The sequence below is a fragment of the Eucyclogobius newberryi genome, unplaced genomic scaffold (genome assembly GCF_026437365.1).
Source record: "Eucyclogobius newberryi isolate DKJ021-1_F unplaced genomic scaffold, fEucNew1.0.hap1 SCAF_4, whole genome shotgun sequence".
NCBI lineage: Eukaryota > Metazoa > Chordata > Actinopteri > Gobiiformes > Gobiidae > Eucyclogobius > Eucyclogobius newberryi.
The window spans coordinates 33,189,274-33,215,399 of NW_027316056.1; the positions used below are offsets into that span (position 1 = coordinate 33,189,274).

The window sequence follows — 26,126 nt, forward strand, 5'->3', positions numbered from 1 at the left end:
TTCTTCTGCGTCGCTTAGAGCCTAGAGCGCCCTCTTGTGGTGGCCAGTGTGAAAATAACAAATAATATCACATATAAGTCGTTCTAGAGAATAAGAATGAAAATACGGTAGTCTCTGGTAAAATACGGTAGTCTATGGTAAAATACGGTAGTCTCTGGTAAAATATGGTAGTCTCTGGTAGTCTCTGGTAGTCTCTGGTAAAATACGGTAGTCTCTGGTGTCTATGGTGGCCCAACGGTTGTAATGCGCACGGTATCAAACGTTTGTATCGCAGCAATTACCCGCATCAACCGAAAAATTCACTACACTCTCTCTACAGTCGACCTTTTAACGCTTGTATTTGCCATTGCCACTCATCTTCAGCTCGCCCATTCAACCATCGTCAACTTCTGCAACTCGCATGTTCTGAAAGCTTTCTGTTTGCTCAGCTGACGGCTACAACCCCCACAAGGCAGTAAAAAAAACCCTCTCCGCTAGTGAGTGTAAACAGGAGAGTATCGGCCGGTTGTTGTAAATGTAGCACCTTGACATTTGTCTGTCAAGGTTCCCCCCTCCCGCCTCTCGCTCGGGGCAGCTGTTCAACATTCTTATTACCACCGCGAATCGATTCCAAGACGTCAAGTCAAGTCTGCGATGTAAAAGTCGAGTGAACAGACAGTGGAAGCTGACAGGATGCAGGCTAAAACGTTGCTGCGGATGTTTTTTTTCCTCTATCTCTAAAGTATACTTGGACTCTACACTTGACATGACGTGCTATGCATTATTTACCCACCGGGAAGAGAAATCGTAGCGTATTCAGGGGGTTAACGACTGTACGGCCCTTGCCCAAGGGTAGTGATGTTCAGTTAAACAGTTTAATGCCATTCTGCCTGTATCGGTGGCCAATATTGACAAAAATGAATATCTTGATTATGTTTTTTTTTTTATTTCCTTTATAACAGTAAGACAATAATTCAACAATGCATCAGGAGTGTACAAACATGTGCCTCTAAATGTCTTTGTTTAGCTTAAAGTGAAGCAGAAAACATGAATGCTCAATACAATTAACCACTAAAAGGCAGAAATATTCATATTTGACCCTTGTCTGGAAGATTACACTAGACTTTTTGACGTCATTTTTAATTGTTTTAAATACAGACAATAATCTTCTATTCTAATTCAGCTCATTACCTTTGCTAGTAGATGATGTTTAATGAAACCTTTATTGGTACTGTATTGGTACATCCCAGCAATCAGCACTTTTCGGCAACTGAGCCAATATTTGGAGACCACCATTGGAGACCACCGGTGCTTTGGCCATGTTGTCATGTATTTGAACCTTTTAGCGTCATATAATAAGTAATTTTGTAGTTGTTTTATTGATTGATTCCAATCCTCACCCCGCAGAATGTTAGCATCATCTTACTAACCTGTTGATTTGGTCAAACCATACAATACAGCGCTAAAGGAGGCCAGATATTTGTACTGTCCATGCTGAGCCATGTTTCTGAGCATGTATTTGAAATGTTTGAACGAGGATGATGTAACTCCTTTACTAGTTAATAAACCTGCATCATTCTTATTTAACTCTATGCCCATTGTCTCTAAAAGTGGTACAGATTTGCATCGTATTCGTGAGTTTGAACACCTTTTGTCCTTTCGCTCCAGGCGTGATCCGCACCCAGGAGCTGCTCGACCACGAAACCACCCCTCACTACTGGCTCACGGTGTACGCCATGGACCGGGCTGTGGTCCCCCAGTCCGCCTTCGTGGAGGTGTACGTGGAGGTGCAGGACGTCAACGACAACGCGCCGCAGACCTCCGAACCCGTCTACTACCCGTCCGTCATGGAGAACTCGCCCAAAGACGTGTCCATCATCCAGATCGAGGCCGTGGATCCCGACACGCGGTCCGGCGACAAACTGACGTACAGGATCACCAGCGGCAACCCGCAAGGCTTTTTTGCCATTAACTCCAAGACGGGTAAGGCGTTTTTCAAGTGTCTCCGCCTTGTAGCGTTAGCATGGTTAATGTCTGAACTTCAACCGTACATCACGTCTTAATGCTAAAGATGTTTTGCTACTAAATCCATCACTGCAAAGGTTATACTACAAAAAAGGGCGTGTCATTCAACCTATGTCAAAATTATAACTCAAAATTCAAAATCAGAATCAGAATCAGAAATGGTTTATTGTCAGTGAACAACATTAATAAACTAGGAACTTGCTTGCTGTTAAGGTGCAAAATATCTACCGTATTTTCCGGAGTATAAGTCGCACCAGCCAAAAAAATGCATATTGAGAAGAAAATGCAGTTGCAAATGTGAAAATAACAAATAATATCACATATAAGTCGCTCCTGAGTATTGAGTATAAGTATAAATATAAGTATAAGTCGCACCCCAGCCAAAACTATGAAAAAAGGTGCGACTTATAGTCCGGGAAATACGGTATATCTATATCTCTAGGCTTTGGGATGGGACAATCTTGAGCCATATGATCGTGAACACATTATTTATACGAAAATTATCCTATAGTGGCAAAAACAGTATTAAGATGTTAAATAACACAATTTAAAAATGCGAGGCCAACATTTTTAACTTTTACTACTACTAACTTTAACTACGAAACTACAGAATTTATTCATAGATTATGACAAAATCTCCTTTTGAGGTTTTCAATGTAATTTACCAAAGTCTATATTTGACTGAAGAATATTTGACTGAAGAAAAATTGCCCTAAAATAAAACAATTTGTACTCGACAGGCAGAGAATGTAACTTGAAAAGAGAACAAATATGTTCAAACTGAACAAACTACAGTAAAGACTAGAAAATAGACACGCCATTTTAACTCAAATAACCTTTCATGTAGTGTAGAATATGCAAATCAGCCATGTGTGTCCTTATCTTAGCCTTAGCCTTCTTAAATTCTTTTAGAGCTGTTCATTCATCGAAGAGCAGCCATTTCTTTCTTTATTCATGACTTTTTGAAACCAGAAAACCACATCTTCCACGTTGTATAGAGCAGTTCTCATGGAATTCGCTGTAAAATGCTGCACATCTCGATTGGATTAAACCGTTGCCTTCTGTAACGGTTGCACATCTGAACTCTCAAGGCCACTTTTTGATAGGCCAGCGACTCACGCCAGGTTCCTTTTCATGTGCGGAACCTGTAAGAACACAGAGTTTTCCCCCCTCCAGCATGCTGTACGTGTGGGTTAGGCCTACAGGGGCCTCTCCCACTCTAACGCTCCGAAGCCATCCTCGCCGAGCACTCTTGAAAATGGCGTGGCGATTAATAATTCATTGGCTTCCTTTAAAGTTGCCGGCGCGGACCCGGTTCAGTCGAGTGGCGAGGAAGTACTTTTAATAGGCGCAAAGTGACGTTCTGTGTTTGGGGCAGAGATTCTTTTCCGCGGCAACGGATTTATTCGGCGTTCGCGCCCCGCTCAGCTCTTTGTTTGATATCGCCTGTACATTTGCTCGGTGAGAGGTTTGCAGCGGTTACAAAATGAGACAAGGTCATGCCGCCCGCTGTGAATAAATGATGTTATTATGAACCCAAAGACATTCGCTAGACGAGCACCGGAGCTGTTATCCCGGTTACGACCATGCGTTAGGGGAAATTGTCAGGCTGCTTTGTTGTAAACGTGCAAGAGAAGCCAAAACACAATATTAAAGGAGTTGTACTTAAGTGTTTGCGTGTAATAAAAGTTAAATCTGTTGCTCTCCATATTGTAAAAGCAGCTCTCAGGGTCAGAATCAGACCGACGTGTGCTGTCTGCATCTAATTATAGAGTGGTTTATTCTGTGCCCTTGTGGCAGGTAAATGTTTGTTATCTATCTGTGATGGGAATTCCACTCTGGCCTCTAAAAGTTGTGAAAAGTGATAATAAATACTTTTTAAGAAGGTCAACATGAGATACAGCACCTTTAAGGGTGATTGACATGGCTTTGCATTTTATTACACCACATTTGAAAAGCAGTATGTTGTCTGCAGGTATTTTGTGTGTGTCCTGTGGAAACCCATAGTAACCCAAGTAACATTTCCCCATAAACCTTTTGAATTCCCGGAGCCTGAGCTGATATTTACAGTAAATAGCCATTATGAATACAACGTAATCTGATTGCACAAACATCGTGAGATTTACGGTAAAATACTGTCATGTTTTGCAAATATGTAGATGTCTTTTTTTTAACACTCATTTCTTTTTAACAGACTATTTACAGACTTTTGCTTAGCTTGCTCACAGACTGCCTTTTTAACGCTCATTTAACCCAAATGTGGAATGCCGCCGCCGAGGCAGTTGTTCCCATTCGTCGACAGTGACGTGTGTGTGTGGTCCCGTTTCCCAAGGTAGCCCCCGTCAACAAACTGCGAGTTATTTTGGTTTTTAGAACCGGCAACGCGAGCGCTCACGCCCAAATAAGGATCTCCCGTGTTGTAGCTCCCCCAGAACGAGGCCCAGACCTACGTCGGGCACTTCCCAGCGGACGGGGAAAGGATGGAACAAATAAACTGTAAAGAGACAGGCCGTTGAAGGTATGCAGGGCCATACTTCAGCGGCGTGTTTTGTCTCCTCATTTTGTTATCTTCCCGAAACCACGCATTCTTTTACCCAACGCAGACAGACCTTGAGCGGCAGGGAAAACAATCCTCGCCGCTGTTCTTTTTTTTTCAACGGTTACTTTTTTGGGTGTTTTACGGCCGTCAGAACACCCTGTAATAACCAAAGATGGAATGGAATGTTTACACTAAGTAGGCGATCTCGAACTAAGTGGCGTCCCCCCCCGTCCGTCCGTCCGCATCGACGCTAAGCCCCCGTGGCACATTGCACGCCGCTTCTTACCCTACGCACTTGGAAGTAAACATTTCCTGCTCTGAGGATTAGCGTGTTTGCAAAGCTAAAGTCAGAATGCACGGGCGGTATCTGAAACGTACGGCGGGACAGGACGGCGAGGCGTGAGCGAAAAGGGCATTCGCGCATATCAAAAACACGCTCAAACTTTTATCAGCGCGACACCCTAGAGCCTCGCGCGACGAGTCCAACAAACGGGACAAAGACGGCGTTATTAAACCAGTAAAACGCTGTGATTTTGATGGAGTGCGAGAGGAGAACAGAGGGCGGGAGATGGTGGGACGCACAAAGAAGTGAACGGGCTGTGAGTGAAGAGAGCGATTTAGGCAGAAGACCAGAGCAAACATGCTGCTAACAGGCCTTTTTTTTTGGCATAAAGCGTTTCCTCAACTATGTTTGTGCTCCTCAATGCCACTGGTCACAAATGGGAAACTAAAAAGACAAACCTGAGATCACGTTTCAGTCCAAATGACATTAATCATGGAAACGAGGGCTGCAGCAGTTAATTGTGACGAGTCGACTATCATTATCGTTATCTGCAATGGATCTTTCGTTATATTTAGACCACATGCAAAAAGAGCTTTTAGAAAAGACAAAACAATAGCAGCATTATTAAATCAAAATAGTTTTTTTTTTTAAGGAACAATTTAGAATTATCTTGAGGACGAATGTCTTCATAACGGCCGCTCTGTTTCATTTGTTTTTATTACAACCCCAGTAGTATCATAGCCTTTCATTTTCCCATTGAAAACTGTGTAAAAATTATACTAATAGCAGCATTTTATTTTGAAATATTACCACTTAAAAGAGGGCAATCATTTCTAACAACTCCTCCAGTCCTGGCATCTTCTCACCCGCGCTCCGGATCCTCCAACCCTCACGCCATCCCATAATATCCGCTCAATTGAACAGCAAAAACAACATGGGCATTTCCAGTATATTTAATAACTCTCCATTTGATCAACTCAATATGTCTTTCTTCCCGCATATTACAGGTTTTCTCAAATGTTTAAATTTACAGCGAGCGAGCCTCTGTAATTGCAAGTTTCAGAGTTACATCGGGAGCGCGGGGCCTCATCTTGGCATCTCTACAAAGCCTCGCCAAGGGGTGGGAGAAAAGGAAAAAAAGAGAGAGGAAAAGGCCTAAACTGGGGCCTATGTTTTGCGTGCGGCTTCGGGAACTCTGTCGTTTTGGGAAAAGCTAACCGAATTTTCCGGACTATAAGTCGCACCTTTTTTCATAGTTTTGTGGAGGGCGCTCTAGGCTCTAAGCGACGCAGAAGAAGAATCTGCACTTCCTCTTCCTCTGGAGTTTGTGGAGTTGTTTAGAAGTGACACAGAGGAAGAAGAATTCAGTGGATTTAGTGATTTGGGGTAAAACTGATGCTTTGGTAAACTTGTTAGCATGTTCTTTATGCTATAGTTATCTGAATAACTGTTAATATGTTACATTAACATACCAGACACTTACCACAGTTCTGTCTGTGCCTCATGTAGCTGAAGGTGTTAGCGTTAGCATACGTACACCTATTCACCATGTTCTCTTATCTGTTATTATTTTAAATTGCATTTCAAGATGAAATGTCTGTTCTTGGTCTTGGGTTTTATCAAATAAATTCCCTTCAAAAATGCGACTTATACTCCAGTGCGACTTATATGTTTTTTTCTTCTCTATTATGCATTTTTGGCTGGTGCGACTTATACTCCAGTGCAATTTATAATCTGGAAAATATGGTACCTTCACAGCCTTCCGCGATCCTCCTTTCCAACCTAAACCGAAAACGGAGGCCGCGCTCGACGCCTTGGGTGGCTCTGATCACCCTCTTTTTTTCTTTTCTTCTCCTTCTTTTCTTCATTTTCTTCATTTTCTTCCCTTCTTCTTCTTCTTCTTCTTCTTCTTCTTCTTCTTCTTCTTCTTCTTCTTCTTCTTCTTCTTCTTCTTCTTCTTCTTCTTCTTCTTCTTCTTCTTCTTCTTCTTCTTCTTCTTCCTTCTTCCTTCTTTCTTCTTCTCCTCCTTCTTCTTCTTCTTCTTCGTCTTCTTCTTCTCCTCCTTCTTCTTCTCCTTCTCCTTCTTCTTCTCCTTTTCCTTCTTCTTCTTCTACTCCTCCTTCTCCTTCTTCTTCTTCTTCTTCTCCTTCTCCTCCTTCTTCTCCTTTCCCTTCTCCTTCTTCTTCTTCTTCTCCTTCTCCTACTTCTTCTTCTCCTCCTTCTCCTTCTTCTCCTTCTTCTTCTCCTCCTTCTTCTTCTCCTTCTTCTTCTCCTCCTTCTTCTCCTCCTTCTTCTTCTCCTCTGTCCCGCCACATCGGGGCCGGTAAAGCTCGTGATGAAAGTCTTAGTTCTACTTTATATCTGCCGAGTAAACAAGTCCCGCTGTTTGGGCCCCGGCTCTCCGGCTCGAGTTTGTCATTAAAGTGCAAGGCCAGCTCTTCTCTCCCGCCGACGCCGTGGCAACCCCGACATCTGCTGGCTTAGAACTTAACGGCTCGACGCAGGCACCAATCCCCACGTTTTTTTTGACGGGGATTGGAGAAGAAAGAGAAAGATGAGACGCTGCTATATACGGCGGCTAGATATTGCGCCAGTCAGCTGGATTTGAATTATGTTTACTGTAACCATACAGGCCGGGTGCGTTCGAATATTGCTTCGGAAGATAAACCCGACGCGTGCGGTAGCGGCCGTTATCGGGTACGAGCGAGCGAACGGGGCGTGGTTTAAAGGAGTCAGCTTTTTTTGTCCGTGAGATGGGAAAAAAAGATCGGAGCGCTTAACTGATGACACCGGTGATTGAAGTTTATTGCACCAGAAGAGATGACCATATAAGGGCACAGGAACTAAAAAAAACTATGACTCGTCTGCCTTGGTGTTAGTAGTTACAGCAGAGAGTATTTACTTTACATTTGAAGATATCAGTTAGATTAGTTTAGTTGTATATTGTCTATACTTAAGCCAGATCAGGTCACACTCCGGTGATACATGGAGACAGATATAACACGTCTCAAAGTAAGGCTGAACCTTAGAGCTGAACCTTAGAGCTGAACCTTACAGCTGAACCTTAGAGCTGAACCTTACAGCGGAACCTCAGAGCTGTCCCTTAGAGCTGAACCTTACAGCTGAACCTTAGAGCTGAACCTTACAGCTGAACCTTACAGCTGAACCTTACAGCTGAACCTCAGAGCTGAACCTTAGAGCTGAACCTCAGAGCTGAACCTTACAGCTGAACCTTAGAGCTGAACCTTAGAGCTGAACCTCAGAGCTGAACCTTACAGCTGAACCTTAGAGCTGAACCTTAGAGCTGAACCTCAGAGCTGAACTTTACAGCTGAACCTTACAGCTGAACCTCAGAGCTGAACCTTACAGCTGAACCTTAGAGCTGAACCTTACAGCTGAACCTTACAGCTGAACCTCAGAGCTGAACTTTACAGCTGAACCTTAGAGCTGAACCTTACAGCTGAACCTCAGAGCTGAACCTTACAGCTGAACCTCAGAGCTGAACCTTACAGCTGAACCTCAGAGCTGAACTTTACAGCTGAACCTTAGAGCTGAACCTTACAGCTGAACCTCAGAGCTGAACCTTACAGCTGAACCTTAGAGCTGGATGATAAACCGAGTTCAGAGGTTTTAACACTGTTGCTGTAGAATGCATATATAATATAGAAATGTCGCCAGGATGAACTGTTTTCTATAATTAAGAGTAAAAACAGGTTTTATTTCTACAGAAGAATGTCAATCTGGCTTTAAGATCATTTGACAACAAAAGCAGTTTTCCACCGTCATGTGATACTTTCAGTTTGACTTGTGATTGAGCGCGACATATTTAATACTTCATACTGTGTAAAGGGAATAATGAAAGTACTGCCAAGGAGACGCTCGGCCCACGGGCTGTCGAGCAGTATTTGTCTTTTTATTAAAAGAGCTGACACCGTGCTCTGCTGGTTCATGTGAGGTCACTCACAGGACACGCCCACCTCACACAGGACGCGCCCGCCTCACACAGGACGTGCCCATCTCACACAGGACGCGCCCACCTCACACAAGACACGCCCACCTCACACAAGACACGCCCACCTCACACAGGACGCGTCCACCTCACACAAGACACGCCCACCTCACACAGGATGCGCCCACCTCACACAGGACGCGTCCACCTCACACAAGACGCGCCCACCTCACACAAGACGCGCCCACCTCACACCGGACGCGCCCACCTCACACAGGACGCGCCCGCCTCACACAGGACGCGCCCACCACCTCACACAGGACGCGCCCACCACCTCACACAGGACGCGCCCACCTCACACAGGACGCGCCCGCCTCACACAGGACGCTCTCATCTCACACAGGACGCGCCCACCTCACACAGGACGCGCCCACCTCACACAGGACGCGCCCGCCTCACACAGGACGCGCCCACCTCACACAGGACGCGCCCACCACCTCACACAGGATGCGCCCACCTCACACAGGACGCGCCCACCACCTCACACAGGACGCGCCCACCTCACACAGGACGCGCCCGCCTCACACAGGACGCTCTCATCTCACACAGGACGCGCCCACCTCACACAGGACGCGCCCACCTCACACAGGACGCGCCCGCCTCACACAGGACGCGCCCACCTCACACAGGACGCGCCCACCACCTCACACAGGACGCGCCCACCTCACACAGGACGCGCCCGCCTCACACAGGACGCTCTCATCTCACACAGGACTCGCCCACCTCACACAGGACGCGCCCGCCTCACACAGGACGCGCCCACCTCACACAGGACGCGCCCACCACCTCACACAGGATGCGCCCACCACCTCACACAGGACGCGCCCACCTCACACAGGACGCGCCCGCCTCACACAGGACGCTCTCATCTCACACAGGACTCGCCCACCTCACACAGGACGCGCCCACCTCATACAGGACGCGCCCGCCTCACACAGGACGCGCCCGCCTCACACAGGACGCGCCCACCTCACACAGGACGCGCCCGCCTCACACAGGACGCGCCCACCTCACTCTTTCTGATGGAGACTGGGGCGTTTTTTCATAACTCAATGATTCATTTCCCCTCAGTTTTGAATGTGTGATATCTTATTGGACTTTGAACCGCAGCTCTTATCAGCATGTGTCATATGGGCACAGCATGGGCAATACCTTTCAACATTTAGACTTTATAGTTTCTACTCAGGGCATTCTGGAATTTGATCTCATCGTTTTAGTCGGATGGGCTTTATGATTCTAAAGGCGATGAAACATATTTAAAAGAAAAGTCCACAAATATTTCTGAAGATTGAAAAGACAAATCTATTATAGCAAGTCTTTATTTAGTGACCTTTGTTGAACCAGGTGAAGACCCTTTGACCTCGAGACCTCATTTAAGAGAGTGACCTGGGACAAGGTGATACATACAGCGGCTCACAGATCACAAAAACAATCACACAGTTAAGAGACATTCAAGAACAATTAGCATGGACAATTTTTTGTAGGATTCTCTTTCTTTGTTTTATTCTTTTATTTTAATCAAATGAAAAAAAACGCGTAGAAAGACCAGTTTGTCCAAGCTCAAGCCCGATTGTCCAGTCAGTCCTGACAAGAGGAACCGACAGTACACATGGCACGAGCGCAGGGCGTCATAACCCTCCGCGCGCTGCTCAAGGGCGCACAGCCACGCATAGTTTTATAATGTGAACCTCTGAACACCCAAGGAGGGACACCCAGCCTCTGCATGGACTTCACAGTGATGGGTGAGCCCGCCACATGCTCTTACATATCTCAAGATGACACACTGTGTTTAAAGAGTGCAGATGCATCAGTGTAGAAAACAGCAGCATCCAGTAAGGGGAAAACGGTGGCGAATACCAGTCGTTTGCGGGCTTGGAGAGTAAAACAGGCTGTGAACACCAAAAACAAGCTTTATTTTAATGTTTTTAACTAGATTTTATCCAGTAAAAAGCGGTGATACTTGACACAAACTCAGTGGTGTTACACTGAGAGGTCTTGGTTTGAGGAATATTCTCAGCTCATTGTTTTAGTTTTTCTGAGTCGAGCACCAGCTTCAGGCATTGCAGTCGAGATCGTACGAGATTGAATCGATACAAAGTGTAGTTGTGAAGCCTAGTTGTAGTTTAACTTTTGTTTTACTGTTCTTTTCTTTTCAACCTGAACAGAAAAGAACGGGCTCCACACTCAGTTCTCATTTCGCTGGACTTATTGGATTAAAGCCTTTTGCTTAATTAAATGGCTCCACGTTTTATGTTCAATTAAAACTCAGCAAGTCCACCACTACAGAAGTAAATACCTTGTAAAGTTTATATCGGCTGCATAGGCACAGATTGTATTTAGAATTATATCTCGATGACTGCAATTAATAAGTTAAGTATTGCTAATATTAAAGATACACACTTGAAAGCTATTATGACAGATTCTTTATTGTTTTTTGCTTACACTTGTATCTTCTAACTTCGCGCACTCATCACGTGTATGTATATCCTGACTAAGACCATCACCAGGTGTTTAAACATAACAGAAGCACGCTCGTACAAGCTCATATCGTGTTGCGCTAAAACTTGGCCTAAATCCAGATTCCGAGCCGTTCGCACATGCCCATCGAGCCCCGGGCGACGCTTTTGCACGTCGGGAAGTTTTCATGCGCATTCTCTTCTTTCTCCCGGCTTGAAAGGTAACTAAACGAAAGCCGCCGCTACAGGGTCCGTGAACGATCTGCTGGCCTCGGCAACGCCACGGCAACGCTCGGCAACGCCTTCTTTGTCGGGAAGAGAAAACAAACTGTCGGGTGCCGGTCTTATCAAGCGCGTCCACCAAGGGTCCGACCGTTATCAGAGGAAGTGAGATAGGAAGGAGTTTTCGTTTCAACAACTTCCTGGAGTGGCGGCGGGAAACAATGGTCCGCGGTCTCCGGGGAGATATCAGGAAACGGATCACTGCCAAGCGCTTCCTCGATGTGTGTGCTCACGGTCAGATTCGCTTCCGCCGTTTGTCTTTGGACCGTCGGCCAACGGTTCGAACGCAGAGGGCGCGTTTTATCACAAGGGGATAGGGACGAGGGGGGCGATATTGGAACCCAGGGATGTCACGATGTCGAATGTTCCCGCTGCGATTATTGTGTGAAAAAATGTCACGATTTGGCGCTTAGTCGCGATTATTGAGACTGTGACTAAACAACGGTCAAATCTTTCATTTTCCTTCGTTCTCCTGGTCTAACACATTACTATTCCTCAAGTTTGTGACCGCTTTATGAAACAAAATTAAGTTAAACGTGACAAAAACAGCCAGATTAAAAACAGTTCTTTACATTTAGGTATATTTTTGGGCTATATATTGGACATAAATACTTAAACTTGCTTCTAAAATTGTCAGGATTATTATTTTTTGGTTCTAGAAACGTATATCGTGACCCGAATTATCACGATTATCGATGGATCTAATAATCTCCACAACCCCACTGGAGCCGCAGACGCCGCGGTACTGTCACGTAGCGGTGATGTCATTTTTAGCCCATCGTTAGCCTCATCGTTAGCCTGACCTCTTCGATCACTGTCCTCTTTTAAACTCCGGGGAAAACGGTACGACTCTGCGACGCGGGCCCCCAGTCGGCCCGGGGCGCGCGTTGTTTTATATTTAATGACTTTTTATCACTTAAACCTTCTGGCCCGAGGTTAATGCGCCGGCGCTGCAGACAGCTCTGTTTAATGGACCAGGTCGCTCCTGTTGGTGCACATCAAAATGTGATTAGGCCCGGCTCACCTCCTCGAGCGACCCCTCCGAGCAGCTCTCGACGGACCCACACATCAGGCACTTCCAAATGACACCATCGTTCATGTAAATGTAACGCGCCGGCACCTTCTCGACTTGTTGTGACAGACGCTTTGGACGAGTCTGTTAAAGCTCGTCTTTATCTAATATCCGCAATAGAGGATTTTGTGAAACGGCCAGATATATGTCAAAACGATCACTAATGTGTGCTGCTTTTTTTTAGATTGTTTCGGATTTTATTAAGCGAGTTGCAATTCATTTTTAACGGCAGAAACAGCTCGAGGCGTCAAATGTACTTTTATGCACTGTTTTTGTACAAATACTAGTTTTGTTGTGACATTCCACACAGCGATTGAGAACCAAACCTTTCACCTAGACATAGATTTTGCCTGAAGCTTACTGTATTATTATATATTTTTTGCTCTTAATGTAAATCAGCTTATTTCTTTGTCCTGAAACTGCGATATCCTTGACATTTGATTAGGAAGTAGCTATTACCGGTATTCTGAAAGCAATTATTCCTTTTCGAAGCGTCCGTTTACGGTCTTAATTGCCCCCGACACAATTCAAAATGCCTCACACGCACGTGCAAAATAGAGAGCATCGAACAGAACATTGCGGTTGGATTGGATTAGAAAAGAAAAACGCAATTACAGAACCATTCGACGTGCCCTCCCGCTCGCACTTTTATGACATTGCTGTATAGAGCTTTTTTTCACCAGGAGATATAGCCGCCACCGCCGCGTTCTTCAATAACAGCCGTTGTTCTCAGATGTACTCGTTGTGCGGGTTATGCCGCACAAACAAACAACGTTCTAAGCCAATACAAACGGCAATCGCCCGCTTTCCCGGCCGCACCGAGCAATAAGTCCGGCCGCTGCCACGTGCGGAGATATCTCGATCCCAACGCAAACAGTGCCGGATGCCTTTGGACTCGCGACACAAAGAGTTCAAAACGGGAGACAAAAGCCAGCTAATATACATGCCCGGGATTGGCCAGGCTGCTCTTTTAGATTGGCGCTCTACAAAGGGAGGGGCAAATGAATCCCATGTCGGTTGATTCATCTTTCACTCATTTTGTGCTGGCCAATTATTATTTTTTTTTGGAAGAAATGTGTTTTCGAGTTTTGGCAGACGATGTCCATGTGGAAAGTGGTTTCTTTCTTTCTTTTCTTCCTTTTCTCTTTGAAGAAAAAGGACAATCAACAAAACAATAGGCGAATAACAAAGCATGAAATGAAAAGAGTGAGAAGTACAAAAGTAAGATCTTAACAGTTGTAGACAAACTGTTGTGATCCCATTGCTCAGTTACAGCTCTTGTGCCAACGTCGTCTCACGCGCTATTTTCTCTTTCCACATTTGAAATGTCAGAAACAGGGTGTGTGGTACTTGCCCTGCATAAAGCCCGACACTGTGCTCTTGGGAAATACAATAAGATAAGATAAGAGAGCCTTTAGTTGTCCCACAATTGGGAAATTCCAATGTTGCAACACACATTTGGTATAGACACAGATTAGGCACAGAAGTGTAATAATAAAGAAAGAGATACCTTATTAAAAAAAAAACTCTTATAATATATAGAACCTCTTATACTCTTAATGTTTGGTTTGGTCAAAAGGTGGTTGCACAACACGAGAAAACATAAAGACATGCTATTTAAAATAATAATAAAAAAGAATACAGAGTGGACATAATAAAGTAGAAAACTCAAAAAGCATCACACAGTCCTAATGAGCGTGTGCAAACAAACAAGCATTCATTACCCAGTTAATTAACACGTTCCGTCCAAAATATCTTATCATTCTCGATTAATACAATTCCTGATTTTTACAAAAGGACTGAACACACTTTATTACTTATATATTTAGATTACTCTACCAAACCATCACTTTCACTTAAAACAGATCTATACAGCAGCAGCAGTCCCAAATCTCTTTCTTCGTAAGGACCAGTACAATCAGAATATTTTTTTTCCAGGAACCGGTTGAAGGGGGCGGGGCCAACAGCGTAAAACTTGTACAAACCCTTATTCTAAATGTTTCGTAATTATCTTATTACGGATACTGGATGTTTGATGTTATTTGGCTCTATATTTCCTCAGTAAAACACAGGGACCTAGCAATGGACTATTAAACAATATAAAACTAAAATAAAGTACATTTTAAGACATGGTGGTTGGGGGACCCTGCTTTTTAGCCCTTCATACACTTGCCAGTATATTTGAGATTTTTTGGGGGGGGAAATGTTATTGCTCGTTGTCGACACTCCTCATGAGAAACTCCAAACGAGGCGGTGGATTGTCTCGGCTCATCCCGCCGATCTTGAAATAACCCTCTAAACAAGAGCGTCACTCAACTTCTCTCAATCTTAAGAAGCTCGAGGACTTTCGAAGCGGCCACGGCACTTCAGCCAACGGCGTCTCTCACCGCATTCCACAGTGTCTGGAGACGCGGCTAAATGTGCGTCGTGTAAATGCAGCCCAAGCCCGCGGCGCGCACCACAACGCCAGGGTTCGAAGAAGAACCAACGCAAGTCCACAGCTCCCCTCGGCTCTCCATTTTGAGTGCGACGGTTTTGCATCTGAGCACTCTGGGGCATGATTGAGAGCGCCGCTGCTGCTTTCGCTGTTGTTTTTCCTCTGCCTCTCCAAACGGCTTGGCTATAATTACTATGGGCCTGGCGCAGCAGCCCACGCCCGGAGACGGCTTCTGCGTGTGCGTGAGTGGCACGGGCAAAAACACAACAGAGTCGCTAAGAGTTGCACTGGGAATCGACTCGGTTCGAGAAAGATTTTTGTGGTTTGGAGCAGTTAATTACCGCCGCACGGTTTATCACGGAAAAGAAAAACAAGCACCGCACGGGGCTGGAGGACGAATCTCGAAGTCTTAACACGACCGGATTCAATAGAACGCGGATTCCCAGCATCGTTTGATCGCGAAAGAGTTAAAAACAGAGGAATGTGAACCCGTTGTAGCGTCTTGTGATTTTTCTCACCAAATCCTGATGGTAATCTTGTTAAGTGAATTCGACTTCTGATATTTGCACGGGTAACATCTTCTTTTCTCCTTTGGTTTCAACATGTGGCGTTCACAATCAATGTGTGGCGAGAGTAGAACAACAATGGTCCAAGTTTAAAAACGACAAAGCGTATGTTGAGCGAAAATACAGACAATGGTCAACTGTCAAAACGCTGTCAACAGGCAAAAACAAATACAAAATATGAAATAAAGCATAGTGAATAAGATTAAGATTTGACAGTTATTCAAAAGGAAGCATACCGTACACACATTACAGGGCCAATCTTTACCGTGGACAAAGCGCTTCATAAGAACTATTCAGCGTGGACGCATTTGGGTATTCCTCGCATAGGCTGTTGTGCGATTTATTTTTCTCTCACTGATATCGCCGCTCAATATTCGCGTGGGCGGGCACAGTCCCACGGTCAGAGATCCGGCAGCAGCTTGGCATCGCCGCAGACGAAAATGGAACACGAGCAGAACACATCCCTTTCAATCCGCCGACATCGCGTTAGGACGGACCCCGGAATAAACGAAAACGCTCTTTAAGCCGTCTCCGAATGTTTTTGTTTCAAAGTTTGGAAGAGGAACGTCGAGTTTTCGGTTAAAAAAAAAGTTTAGTCGAGACAGCCGAGAGATGCCAAATCCGTCAGTACACCCACTTGCCGTACGAGAATGCGCCGCGTAACTGAAGTGTGTTGTATGCGGCACAGTTTGCAGGAGATGTGGGCGCCCTGCAGTGGAAAGGGTGGTGTTATTCCAACGTGTCGCTTAATGTTTTGGCTCGTTTAATAAGCGTAAATAGTCCGGAATTACAGCTCATTGGGGTTCCAGCTTCAAATTTTACGATAAGATATTCCTTGTTTTGTGCAGTGGGAGTTTAGTTGTATGTCATGTGCGCTTAAAGGGGCTGCACCCAGTCAAATCTGTTTTGCCTCAGTACAAATCTTGCTCTGGTCTATGAAACACTTACTCAATCAATCAATCAATCAATCAATCAATCAATCTTTATTTTTATAGCGCTATCTATAGTGTTTAGCAGCAATTAAACCAAAGTGCTTTCCTTACATTAAAAGTACACTAAAAGGTAAAAAACACTTCAAAATACCATACAAATCAACAGAAGTATAACTAAAATACTGTCACTCTATGTATTAAAAGTAATTGTAAACTAATATGTCAACGCATCGCGATGACTAATGCTACGATTTGTTAGCATATTGGCTATCGGCCTCCTGGACTGGCCAATGTCTTGTTATGGCTGACCTGAGTACACTGCTGTCTTATAGGTTTGTGGTAAAACATTTTTGAAAATGATCAAAAGCTACTTATCTGCCTTTAAAGAATGGCAGCGCTTTTTTGTTGGTTTGACTGGAATCCAAACATCCATCCATCCATCCAAAAAAAATATATTGGTCGATCTCTAGTGTTATACAGTAGGTTGGCTGTGCAGTACCCTTAAGTTCTCAGGCCTTTTCAGCCCCATTACCACAAATCTAGTGACAAACATATAGATGCCAGTTTTTCCTTCTCCTCTTTTGTTCCTGGCATATAGTCGATGCCTCCTTCACCGTGCGCATGGCATTACCAGTCCTAAATTTAAGCTCCCAGTGTGGGCCTGTGCTAAAGGCCAGCTCATGCAAATGTTAGTTCCCATGCTGCGCCTTGTTTGGATGGAGCTGATTAACTGACGCTGAGTTCCGCGCTTTGAATGTGGGCGAAGAAACATCTCTTTATTTCAGTTCTCATTATCATTTTGTCATTTTAGTGCGGTTGTGAACACGGGCGCGGCTGTAATCAAACTACTTTATTAGACTTTCTGGTTCCCTGTCGGCAACGAAAGTACGACGCAGCTGGAGGCCCCCGTTATTAGCATCGCAGTTAATAATTCTGCGGCGGCTCGTCATCAGAAAGCGCCCAAGCTCATTTTTCAAGCGCGTTAGCCGGGACGATGTAGATGGATGATAATGGGTTTGAACTCCCCCGTGTCCAGTGATAGGTAACTCCGTCCCCTCAACACGGACCAGAGCCGGATATACACGGAGAATTATCTGCTTATTTAGACCGTCTCATAATGTTAGACGACGATATTCATTACGTTGGCATTCTAAAGCCACCGATGAATAGAGTCCACACCTGAGAAGCAATGTTTTCATGGACACTGGTGTATTAGTGGTTTAAAGTTTTGGCTTCAACGATTAATGGACTCATCGTCACTCGTCAATAATTAGTTGTAGTCATATTTTGATAATTGTAGTCATTATGTGGACTATACAGACTCTAAAACACATGCAAAAAGGCCATAATTTAATCAAAAATATACTTTCTTTCTCTATCTAGAAGCCACAGTCACAGACTTATTTGCAGCCCTACTTAAAACAGCATTATTTACCATTTCGATTCTCAACAGGTTGCAGAAAACACTTAGCTGTTGCTTGCAGAGGGCATCAAACAGCAGAGAATAGAGCATTTTGAATTGAAAAATGATCATCAACACGATGCTAAGTGCTTCGTATTGCAGATGGTTTTAAACGGTTTGAGTTGCTCGTGTAGAAAACGCTTACGTGTCCAGAAAGAGTCAACATCACTGGAGTGCTGATAATTTTTAATGCAGAAAAATGATCAAGCAATAGCTGATTTAGCAATTAGATACCTTTTTAGCTTAGCGTTTGGATTTTTGCTTTTCTGAGGGAGTCGGAGCTCTCCTTCACTCCGGAACTCCTCACGGTTTCTTGGGACACTTGTCTAAGGACACGGGGTGCTGGGACATTGCCAAGTCCCTTTGACCATTGGTTAACCTGTTCTCACTGTCGCCCTTCGAGGCATCCTTTGTTGTTATTTCGGGCATTACAGAAATAAATGGAATTGAAATCGAATTGTTTTGGGGGCTTTCAGAAGTGGCAATGGTCATTTTTTTTTTTTTTTTTTAAAGAACGTTTTGGTGTTGCAGAAGAGTGATGAATGAGAATATATTGGAAAGGTGCTGGGGAATTGTATTCAGAAAGGCTTTACACCCAACAGCGGGGTCCTTTTTCTTTCTCTTCTTTTTTTCGTCGTCCTTTTTTACTCGCCTCGGTGTAAAATTGAACAGCTTCCCCTGCACGTTTGAAAATGTCAGCGCCGAGACACGAGGCGATTGTTCTTTGGCGGTATCCTTCAGAGCATCGCTATCCGTATCTCTGGCCGCTCGCTGCGAAGATTAAATAAAGCCTTAAGAAGCCGCGCGTATGAAGGGGGTTTTAAGGGGCGGCTGTAAAAAAAAAATCTCCCGCTCGCTCCTTCGCCTCAACTGCGGCGCTTGAGGGACGACTATTTCAGGAGCCTAAGTTGTGGCCGGCTATTCCTGTGCGCTTATGTGCCGTCGATGGCGCTGGGGTTTCGGAAATCCTTCGCTTTATGCTAATCAGGCGCGGCGGGCAGACGGCTCTGGCGCGGTCGGGACTTGGCATGGCCGCGCTGCGCTCGGCGACTCGGCTAAGTAGCAATTACAGTGGGAGTGAGAAGGCAAAGTTGCATATAGCGCGGCCGTACGGCAGAGCGCTCGCCTCGCTCCCCGGCGCTTGTCTCGTCTCGTTTGTGCAGCTGATGGAATATTGGATGAGGCGGAAACTAAAGACGGGAGCTTTGTTGTGTGTGTGTTTTTTTTTTTTTTTTTTTCACTGGTGTTGAAGTCTGGCTTTGTAGAGTTTCCTTTGCGAATTATGTCGTAAGTCATCGCCGATTCTACTTAAAGCTAATGACGGCGCTACAAAGGCGGCTGTGGTCCGCAGTGTGTCTTGGCAGCATCAGAAGAAAACCAGATAAGCAGTTTTCTCTCAAATCAATAGAGCCCGGACACGTAATTGAAAGAATGGTTGTGTCGCTCGAAGCTATCGGATTACTCTTGATAGCAACAACACACTATTAGGCTTTAGAATGAGCAAAGGAAGACAAAGAACTCTACCTTAATAGAGAAGTGCGTGACTTGTCAGTGTTCTCTGTAATAACCGCCCTGGGCCATAAATCCAAGCAGCTCATTTTCCCGTACCCAGTAAATTTAATAGCAACGCTACCCAGGAGAGCCAATGCACTCGCGTGGTTTCTTGTAATTGTGGCCGTCAAGTGTATTTTTAATTATATTCAAGTTCTTTTCTTGGTTTAGTTGGCAATCTTACGTTGTAGTAGAAAATGCTCGACTACAAGAGCGTAAACCATCAGAAATTTTAAAAGCTTTTACTTACCACTTAAAGATTATACTTACATAAACATTTGTACATATATATAGCAAGGCTCCAAGAAAATTGTGCAGTCGATTTCTTTTGGCGTATCGACCATAAGGACTGCTCGATTATAGAAAGTGTAATACACCCGGACATTTAGATCAAAAAGTCCATCTGTCCATTTGTAGAATTTAGTATTTCCCGCCTTTTGCTGATCTACACTTCTACATGAGGATTTAACTCATTTGTTTGGTCCATTTGAGTGCCCATTACCATTGGGTTTTTATACGTTATAAAGTATTTGAATAAAATGGTCTTATTTGCTGAACTAGCTTGACCTGTAGACCTCTGGTTAAACACATTTCAGTCAGTCTGCAGTGTTTTTATGTGACAAGCTTAAAGCAAGAAGAAGAAGATGCTGCTGTACGTTAGCTTCGCATCATGCTAATAGCTCCAGGACAAACTTAGGAGGACCACATAAGCCCACACACCTCTGTCCTCTGGAGTTAATGGAGCATTTTGCACTAAATCTGCCTTTCAAATGAGTAACAAAGCAGTCTGCGGGGAATAGTTCTGAAAGATGCTAACGCAGCGTCGGGACTCGTTGTGTCCATTGACTGTATAGCGGTGTGCCTCTGCAGAGCTGGAGGATGAAGCTCTGTGCGCCAACAGTAAAGATGTTATCGCTCTCATTAATTATTGTCTCCACTCGATAACGATTTTTTTTAGTAATCGTCAGGCGTAACAATCGAAATGCGATTAATTGCACCGTCTCATATCAAGGCTGCAACACCATGAGAAGAAAAGAAATGCAAGTCATTTGATTTCGAGAGCAATACATTGGAGCCACGCCTTCAAGGGTAGTTACTATGGCGATACATGTTCACAATATTACAATGGATGATGGATTGGGCCTTTGAAGACGTATTGTCCTGATCCAACTTTCTTACTCTTCATCTTTTTCCAACAGAGAGAGTAATTATTGCTCTTGAGGAGAAAACACCTCCTTTCAAATGTCCGTTGGCTGTTTTGTTTCTTTGTTTTTTTGTCCCCCCCCCGTGTCAGAAGTGAAAGCGCAGTGTGGCGGTCGGGGACGACGCCCGGGTCTTCATTTGCACGTCCCCGCGACATTCCACACGCATCGAGCCTACAGTCTAAAAGCAGAGCGAGTGGTTTTCCAGGTGCTCGCTCGTAGGTAACTGATGAGATAAGCAGGGGAATTCGGATTATGTCACGGGGCAGAGAAGAAGGGCCGCCGGTCCCATTAATCACGTACTGTTTCCGTGGGCTCTTTTGTCTGAGCGCGGGGCAGGTTTACAGGCTTCTGGAGTTCAAAAGCGTAAGATTGTAGACGGCACGCCAAGTTTCTGAGGGTTTTAAGACCTTATGCGTGCGCGGCTTTTATATTTCCGCGCTTGTTTGAGAAAATCAGTTGGTTGTTTTCAGACTAAGACGATGCAAGCAATGGACACTGTAAGAAAAAGACGAATAAATGTAAAAGTGAATGGCTGTCACTTCTGCAACTTATTGTAACACTTTGGGCCTCCACTATTCAAGATTATTTTTATATTTATTTAATTAACCAGGTAATAAAAACACACACACACATGTTGAGATCAAAATGGAAAGCAAAGATCCTTCAAATAAACCAGGATACAAAGTTTCAGTTCAGTATGAAAAGTGTTCCAAGCTGTGGGAGCAGCTTAACAGAATGCATGTTTCCAAAATAAAGTTATTCCTCTATAGTTTTATCATAATAATATAATATTTCAGTCTTATCTTAGTATTTCAATATTTTTTATAATAATCTGTATAAATAATGTAATATACTTTATAAAAAATAATAAATAAATATAGCCGCAAGCGGCAATGATCGGCCCTCGCCACACCGCCGCCACGCCGCAAGAGGAGGGGGCGCTAACGCGCCCCAATTGTCCTTTTATTACGCCTACTGCTGAATCTGTGACGCTGTCACATCTTCTCCCCTTTGTTTTACCATCAAAAAGCTATTTTATTTTGAATTCTTGGCAAAATGTGCGGCTTTGCCGCACAGACACCGTGACTCTTTGAATGAAAATGTGGATAACTTTTGATGGTCCACCCCTGAAGATGAGTCTCACCAAATTTCAGGTTAATGTGTCTAACGCCCTGGGAGGAGTTTGTGAAAGTCTAAAATGTAAACATGTTCTGGCGAATTCCCCATTGGAATAACATGAAAGGTTTCGGTCATCGTTACGGCAACGCCATAACAATTATGACATGGGTCTCATTGACTTTTTTGATGGGGATGCCAAAATTGAGTTGTGTGTCAAATTTCATATAATTTCGCAAAACTAAACATTTAACCTCCATATAATATCTGTAGGGGGCGCTGTGGCGCCAAATTAATTTATTTCACTTCAAGTAGGTTTAGGGCAAAGAGTTTAACAACTGATTCTAATTTGACGCAATTCGGACTTTATCTGCGCAAACGGCAGAAATTTTAAATATGGGAGATTTCTGAAATTCTAGCTACAGTTTGCGGCTTCGCCGCACAGAGACCGTGAGAGGTATCAATGTAATTTGGATAACTTTTGATGTCCCACTCCTCAGTAGCATTTTCACCAAATTTCAGCTTTTTAGGGCCAACGCCCTGGGAGGAGTTCGTAAAAGTACGACGTTTGGAAAAACTCCGAAGTCATGTTTAGCCATTTTTTAAGCAATATGGCCGACATTTGGTTGGGCGGACGGCGTTGCCGTAATAATATTTTTTACTTCTCTTGTCACCATCTACCTCTGCGCCAAATTTCATGATTCTACGATCAGATTTTTTTTGGGTCATTTCCCATCTCTCAATGCATTTTTGGTACATTTGGTGGCGCTGACGCGCCAATTTTTTTTATTTTAGAAAAGGGAAATAGCCAGAATGTAGAGAGGCACGATTTTTAGAGGTGTGAACATTTTTGTGACTTTTCGTCAATGTTCACTGGGTGAAAAATAGGGGGGTTGGTCCCGAGAAGAAGAAGAAGAAGAAAGAATTAAAGCCGCAAGCGGCATCCAACGGCCCTCGCGGGCCGCCGGCCTTCCGACTCTGCGCTTTCGACTTGATAAAGATGGCACCCTTATTGTGTTGAATTAAAAAAGAACTTGACAGACGGAGACACATTGGACATGGCCAATCCAGTGCAAATCAACACAAGTGTCAGTCAAATTTGCTGCTCCGCTGCACAGAGACCGTAGCACTTAGAATATAAATATGGATAACTTTTGATGCCCCGCTTGTGTAGATGATATTTCCCAAAGTAAAGCTTGATCGAGCTATTGCCCACGGAGGAGTTTGTTAAAGTGTGAAGCATAAATTTGAACATTTCATAGATTTAGCGTTTTTCCCATTTGTGACAGTATATTTGCAGCTCCACGGCACAGAGACCGTAGCACTTAGAATCCAAATATGACTAACTTTTGATGCTTCCCTTGTGTAGATGATTTCCCCCAAATATGAGCTTGATCGGGCAATCGCACTAGGAGGAGTTTGTTTAAGTGTGAAGCGTAAAAATGTGGTCATTTTAGAGATTTCGCTGTTTTCCCATTTCTGACATATATTTGCGGGTCCGCCACACAGAGACCGTAGCACTTAGAATAAAAATATGGATAGATTTTGATGCCCCGCTTGTATAGATGATTTTCCCTAAATATGAGTTTGATCGGACAATCGCCCTAGGAGGAGTTTGTTAAAGTGTGAAGCGTAAAAATGTGGTGATTTGAGGGATTTCGCGATTTTCCCATAAGGATAACATGGGATATTTCTGTCATGGCTACGGTTACGCTGTACAAAATATGACTTTGTCTCTCATACTTTTATGATCAGGATGGCAAATTAGAATTTTGTGCAAAATATCATGTCATTTGGAAAAACTCTATTGTTTATATGCCACTCTGAAGGCCAAATAGTCAGAATTCTGGGAAACGTTTGAGGCTCCGTCGCACAGAGACCTTAAAAGCTATCCTTAAAATTTGGATAACTTTAGATGCCCCACTTGTCTAGAGGACGTACACCGATTTTGAGGTTGGTGGGCAAAACGCACTAGGAGGAGTTCGTCAAAGTTTGAAACAGAAAAATGTGGATATTCGAGAGATTTAGCGGTTTTCCCATAGGGATAACATGGGAGATTTATGTCATCGCTACGACTACGCCGTAAAAATTAAGGCATTTGTCTGATAGGCTTTTTTGATCGGGACGCCAAAATAGAATTTTGGGTAAAGTTTAGAAAATTTTGGTAAAACTAATTTTTGACCTTCAATGTTAATTTAAAGGTCACTCTGTAGGGGGCGCGATCGCGCCCATTTCAATTTTGTCAGCCTAAACTGGTCCAAACTAGAACGTTTAACAACTGATTCAAATTTGGTCCTAATCGGACTGGTTTTGATCAAATGGGATCAATTTTTAGATCTGCAATATTCCAAAATAAGTTGTCCAACTTTGCGGCTGCGCCGCACACAGACCGTAAAAGGTATCTCAAAAAATTGGATAACTTTAGATGCCCCACTTGTCCAGAGAACGTACGCCGATTTTGAAGTTGGTGGGCAAAACGCCCTAGGAGGAGTTCGTCAAAGTTTGACGTGAACAAAATGGCTAACACAGCGTGTTTTCATTTTCAAAGGAAGATGGCGGCCATAGGGTAAGTCTGGGGGCGTGGCCACAATGATTTTTTTTGTTTGTCCTCACGAGAGGAATGCGTGTCCCGAATTTCGTAGCTTTACGTCAAAGTTGACCTCGGGGCGTCTCCCATAGGCGCAATGTATTTTGACTTTTGTCGGTGGCGCTGTCGCGCCATTTTTTAACGAAAAAAAAAATGGCCCAGAAAAAATTAAATTTTTCGCCGATTCTGAATTTTGGGCAAAGTTTGGTGAGTTTTTGAGCATGTTCAGGGGGTCAAATTAGAGTTCAAAGCGATGAAGAACAAGAAAAATAATAATAATATTTTTAGCAAAAACAATATAGCCGTTTCCACTATAACAACAAATTATACATCGTTTGAAAGCTCTAAGCCTTCCCGATGCCGCCATGGGGTGGAATCATAATTACGAGCGCTTACGCGCTCGTCACTCCCTATTCCGTCGGGATGCCCCGCCCACTCCCCATAGACTTCCATTGATTTGAGCAGATACAAGCATGGCCCATGCCTGCGGCATGGATTCTCGCATACGGGACAATGCCAGGAGGGTTTTTGAAGGAATGCAGCGCTTCGCGCTGCTGTTGTCAACAATTAGTGAATGGGCTACGCCCATTCACTAATTGTTGACTATTTCTGTCATAGCAGGAGTAAGTATGCATGATCCATGCCTTCGGCATGGGCTAGTTCACTGTACTTGCCAGGGGCGACGGGGCACCAAACATGCGGGCTGCGCCCGCATGTTTGGTCAGACAGTTGCAACGCTGCCTTCGGCAGCGTTGCGGGAGCAATAGGCCCTCCGCCCTGCTGGGGCTCGGGCCTAATAATATTCCGATGCGAAAACAATGTTTCCCATTTTTCAAATATCATAAACTATACATTTTCGGAAAGCGCTCGCGCTTTCCTACCTCATGGTGTGGGTCCCTGGTCACTAACGGGTACTTTCGTTAATTTTGAGTGGGCTCCGCCCACTTTGTGTTTTTGGCCCTCTGAACAGTAATAATGTTCAATTTTTGCATTACATGCTTAAATGCACGGAACATGCAAGAGATGGGGAACGTATTCGTGAGCTACTTAGCGCAAATGAGTGCTTTATATGGGGATATCTCAATGTAAAGTGCTCGTTTAGTGCGCACTTTTGCACGGGCTTCGCCCGTTTACAACGGTAATGTTCCATTTTCCTACTACTAATTAGTATTCACGGGGCTTGCATGAGTGAAGGAGTGCGTTAGTGAGTGTTTGGAAGTGGGCGAGCGCTTCGCGCTCGATTTCGTGCGCACTACGTGCGCACTTTCGCAGCCGTGCTTCGCACGGCCTTACGAGATTAATAGGCCTCTCGCCAGCTTGTGGCGCTCGGGCCTAATAATAATAATCGTAAAAATATTAATAATAATAATGACACAAAAATACATAAAATGAATAATGATAGTAATGATAATAATACATTAAAAATAGTTTAAAAATGAAAAAAAAATGATAATAAAAAAAGTTTCCAGTAGCAAAAAAAGTTAAAGAGTGTTTCTTTTCTTTGTGTAGCTCTTGATGCCATTTCTTTCTTTTGTCTTTCAGGTCTGGTCACGACTACTTCGAGGCGACTTGACCGGGAGCAACAGGACGAGCACATTCTTGAGGTAAACTCTTTTTTTCCCCCT

At 44.1% G+C, this 26,126-nt stretch overlaps 1 protein-coding gene across 2 annotated transcripts in view; it reads left to right on the forward strand.

The window, feature by feature from the left end:
* The window catches only part of fat1a (FAT atypical cadherin 1a), a 115,970-nt gene that overhangs the window by 16,363 nt on the left and 73,481 nt on the right, over positions 1-26,126 (forward strand). For both annotated transcript variants that reach the window (XR_011930104.1, XM_072462567.1), the window contains exons 2-3: positions 1,648-1,962; positions 26,044-26,105. Coding sequence is in view for 1 of the 2 variants with exons in the window: in XM_072462567.1 (XP_072318668.1) it covers positions 1,648-1,962; positions 26,044-26,105 (377 nt within the window). In the remaining variant the exon portion in view is untranslated. The remainder of the gene's footprint in view (positions 1-1,647; positions 1,963-26,043; positions 26,106-26,126) is intronic.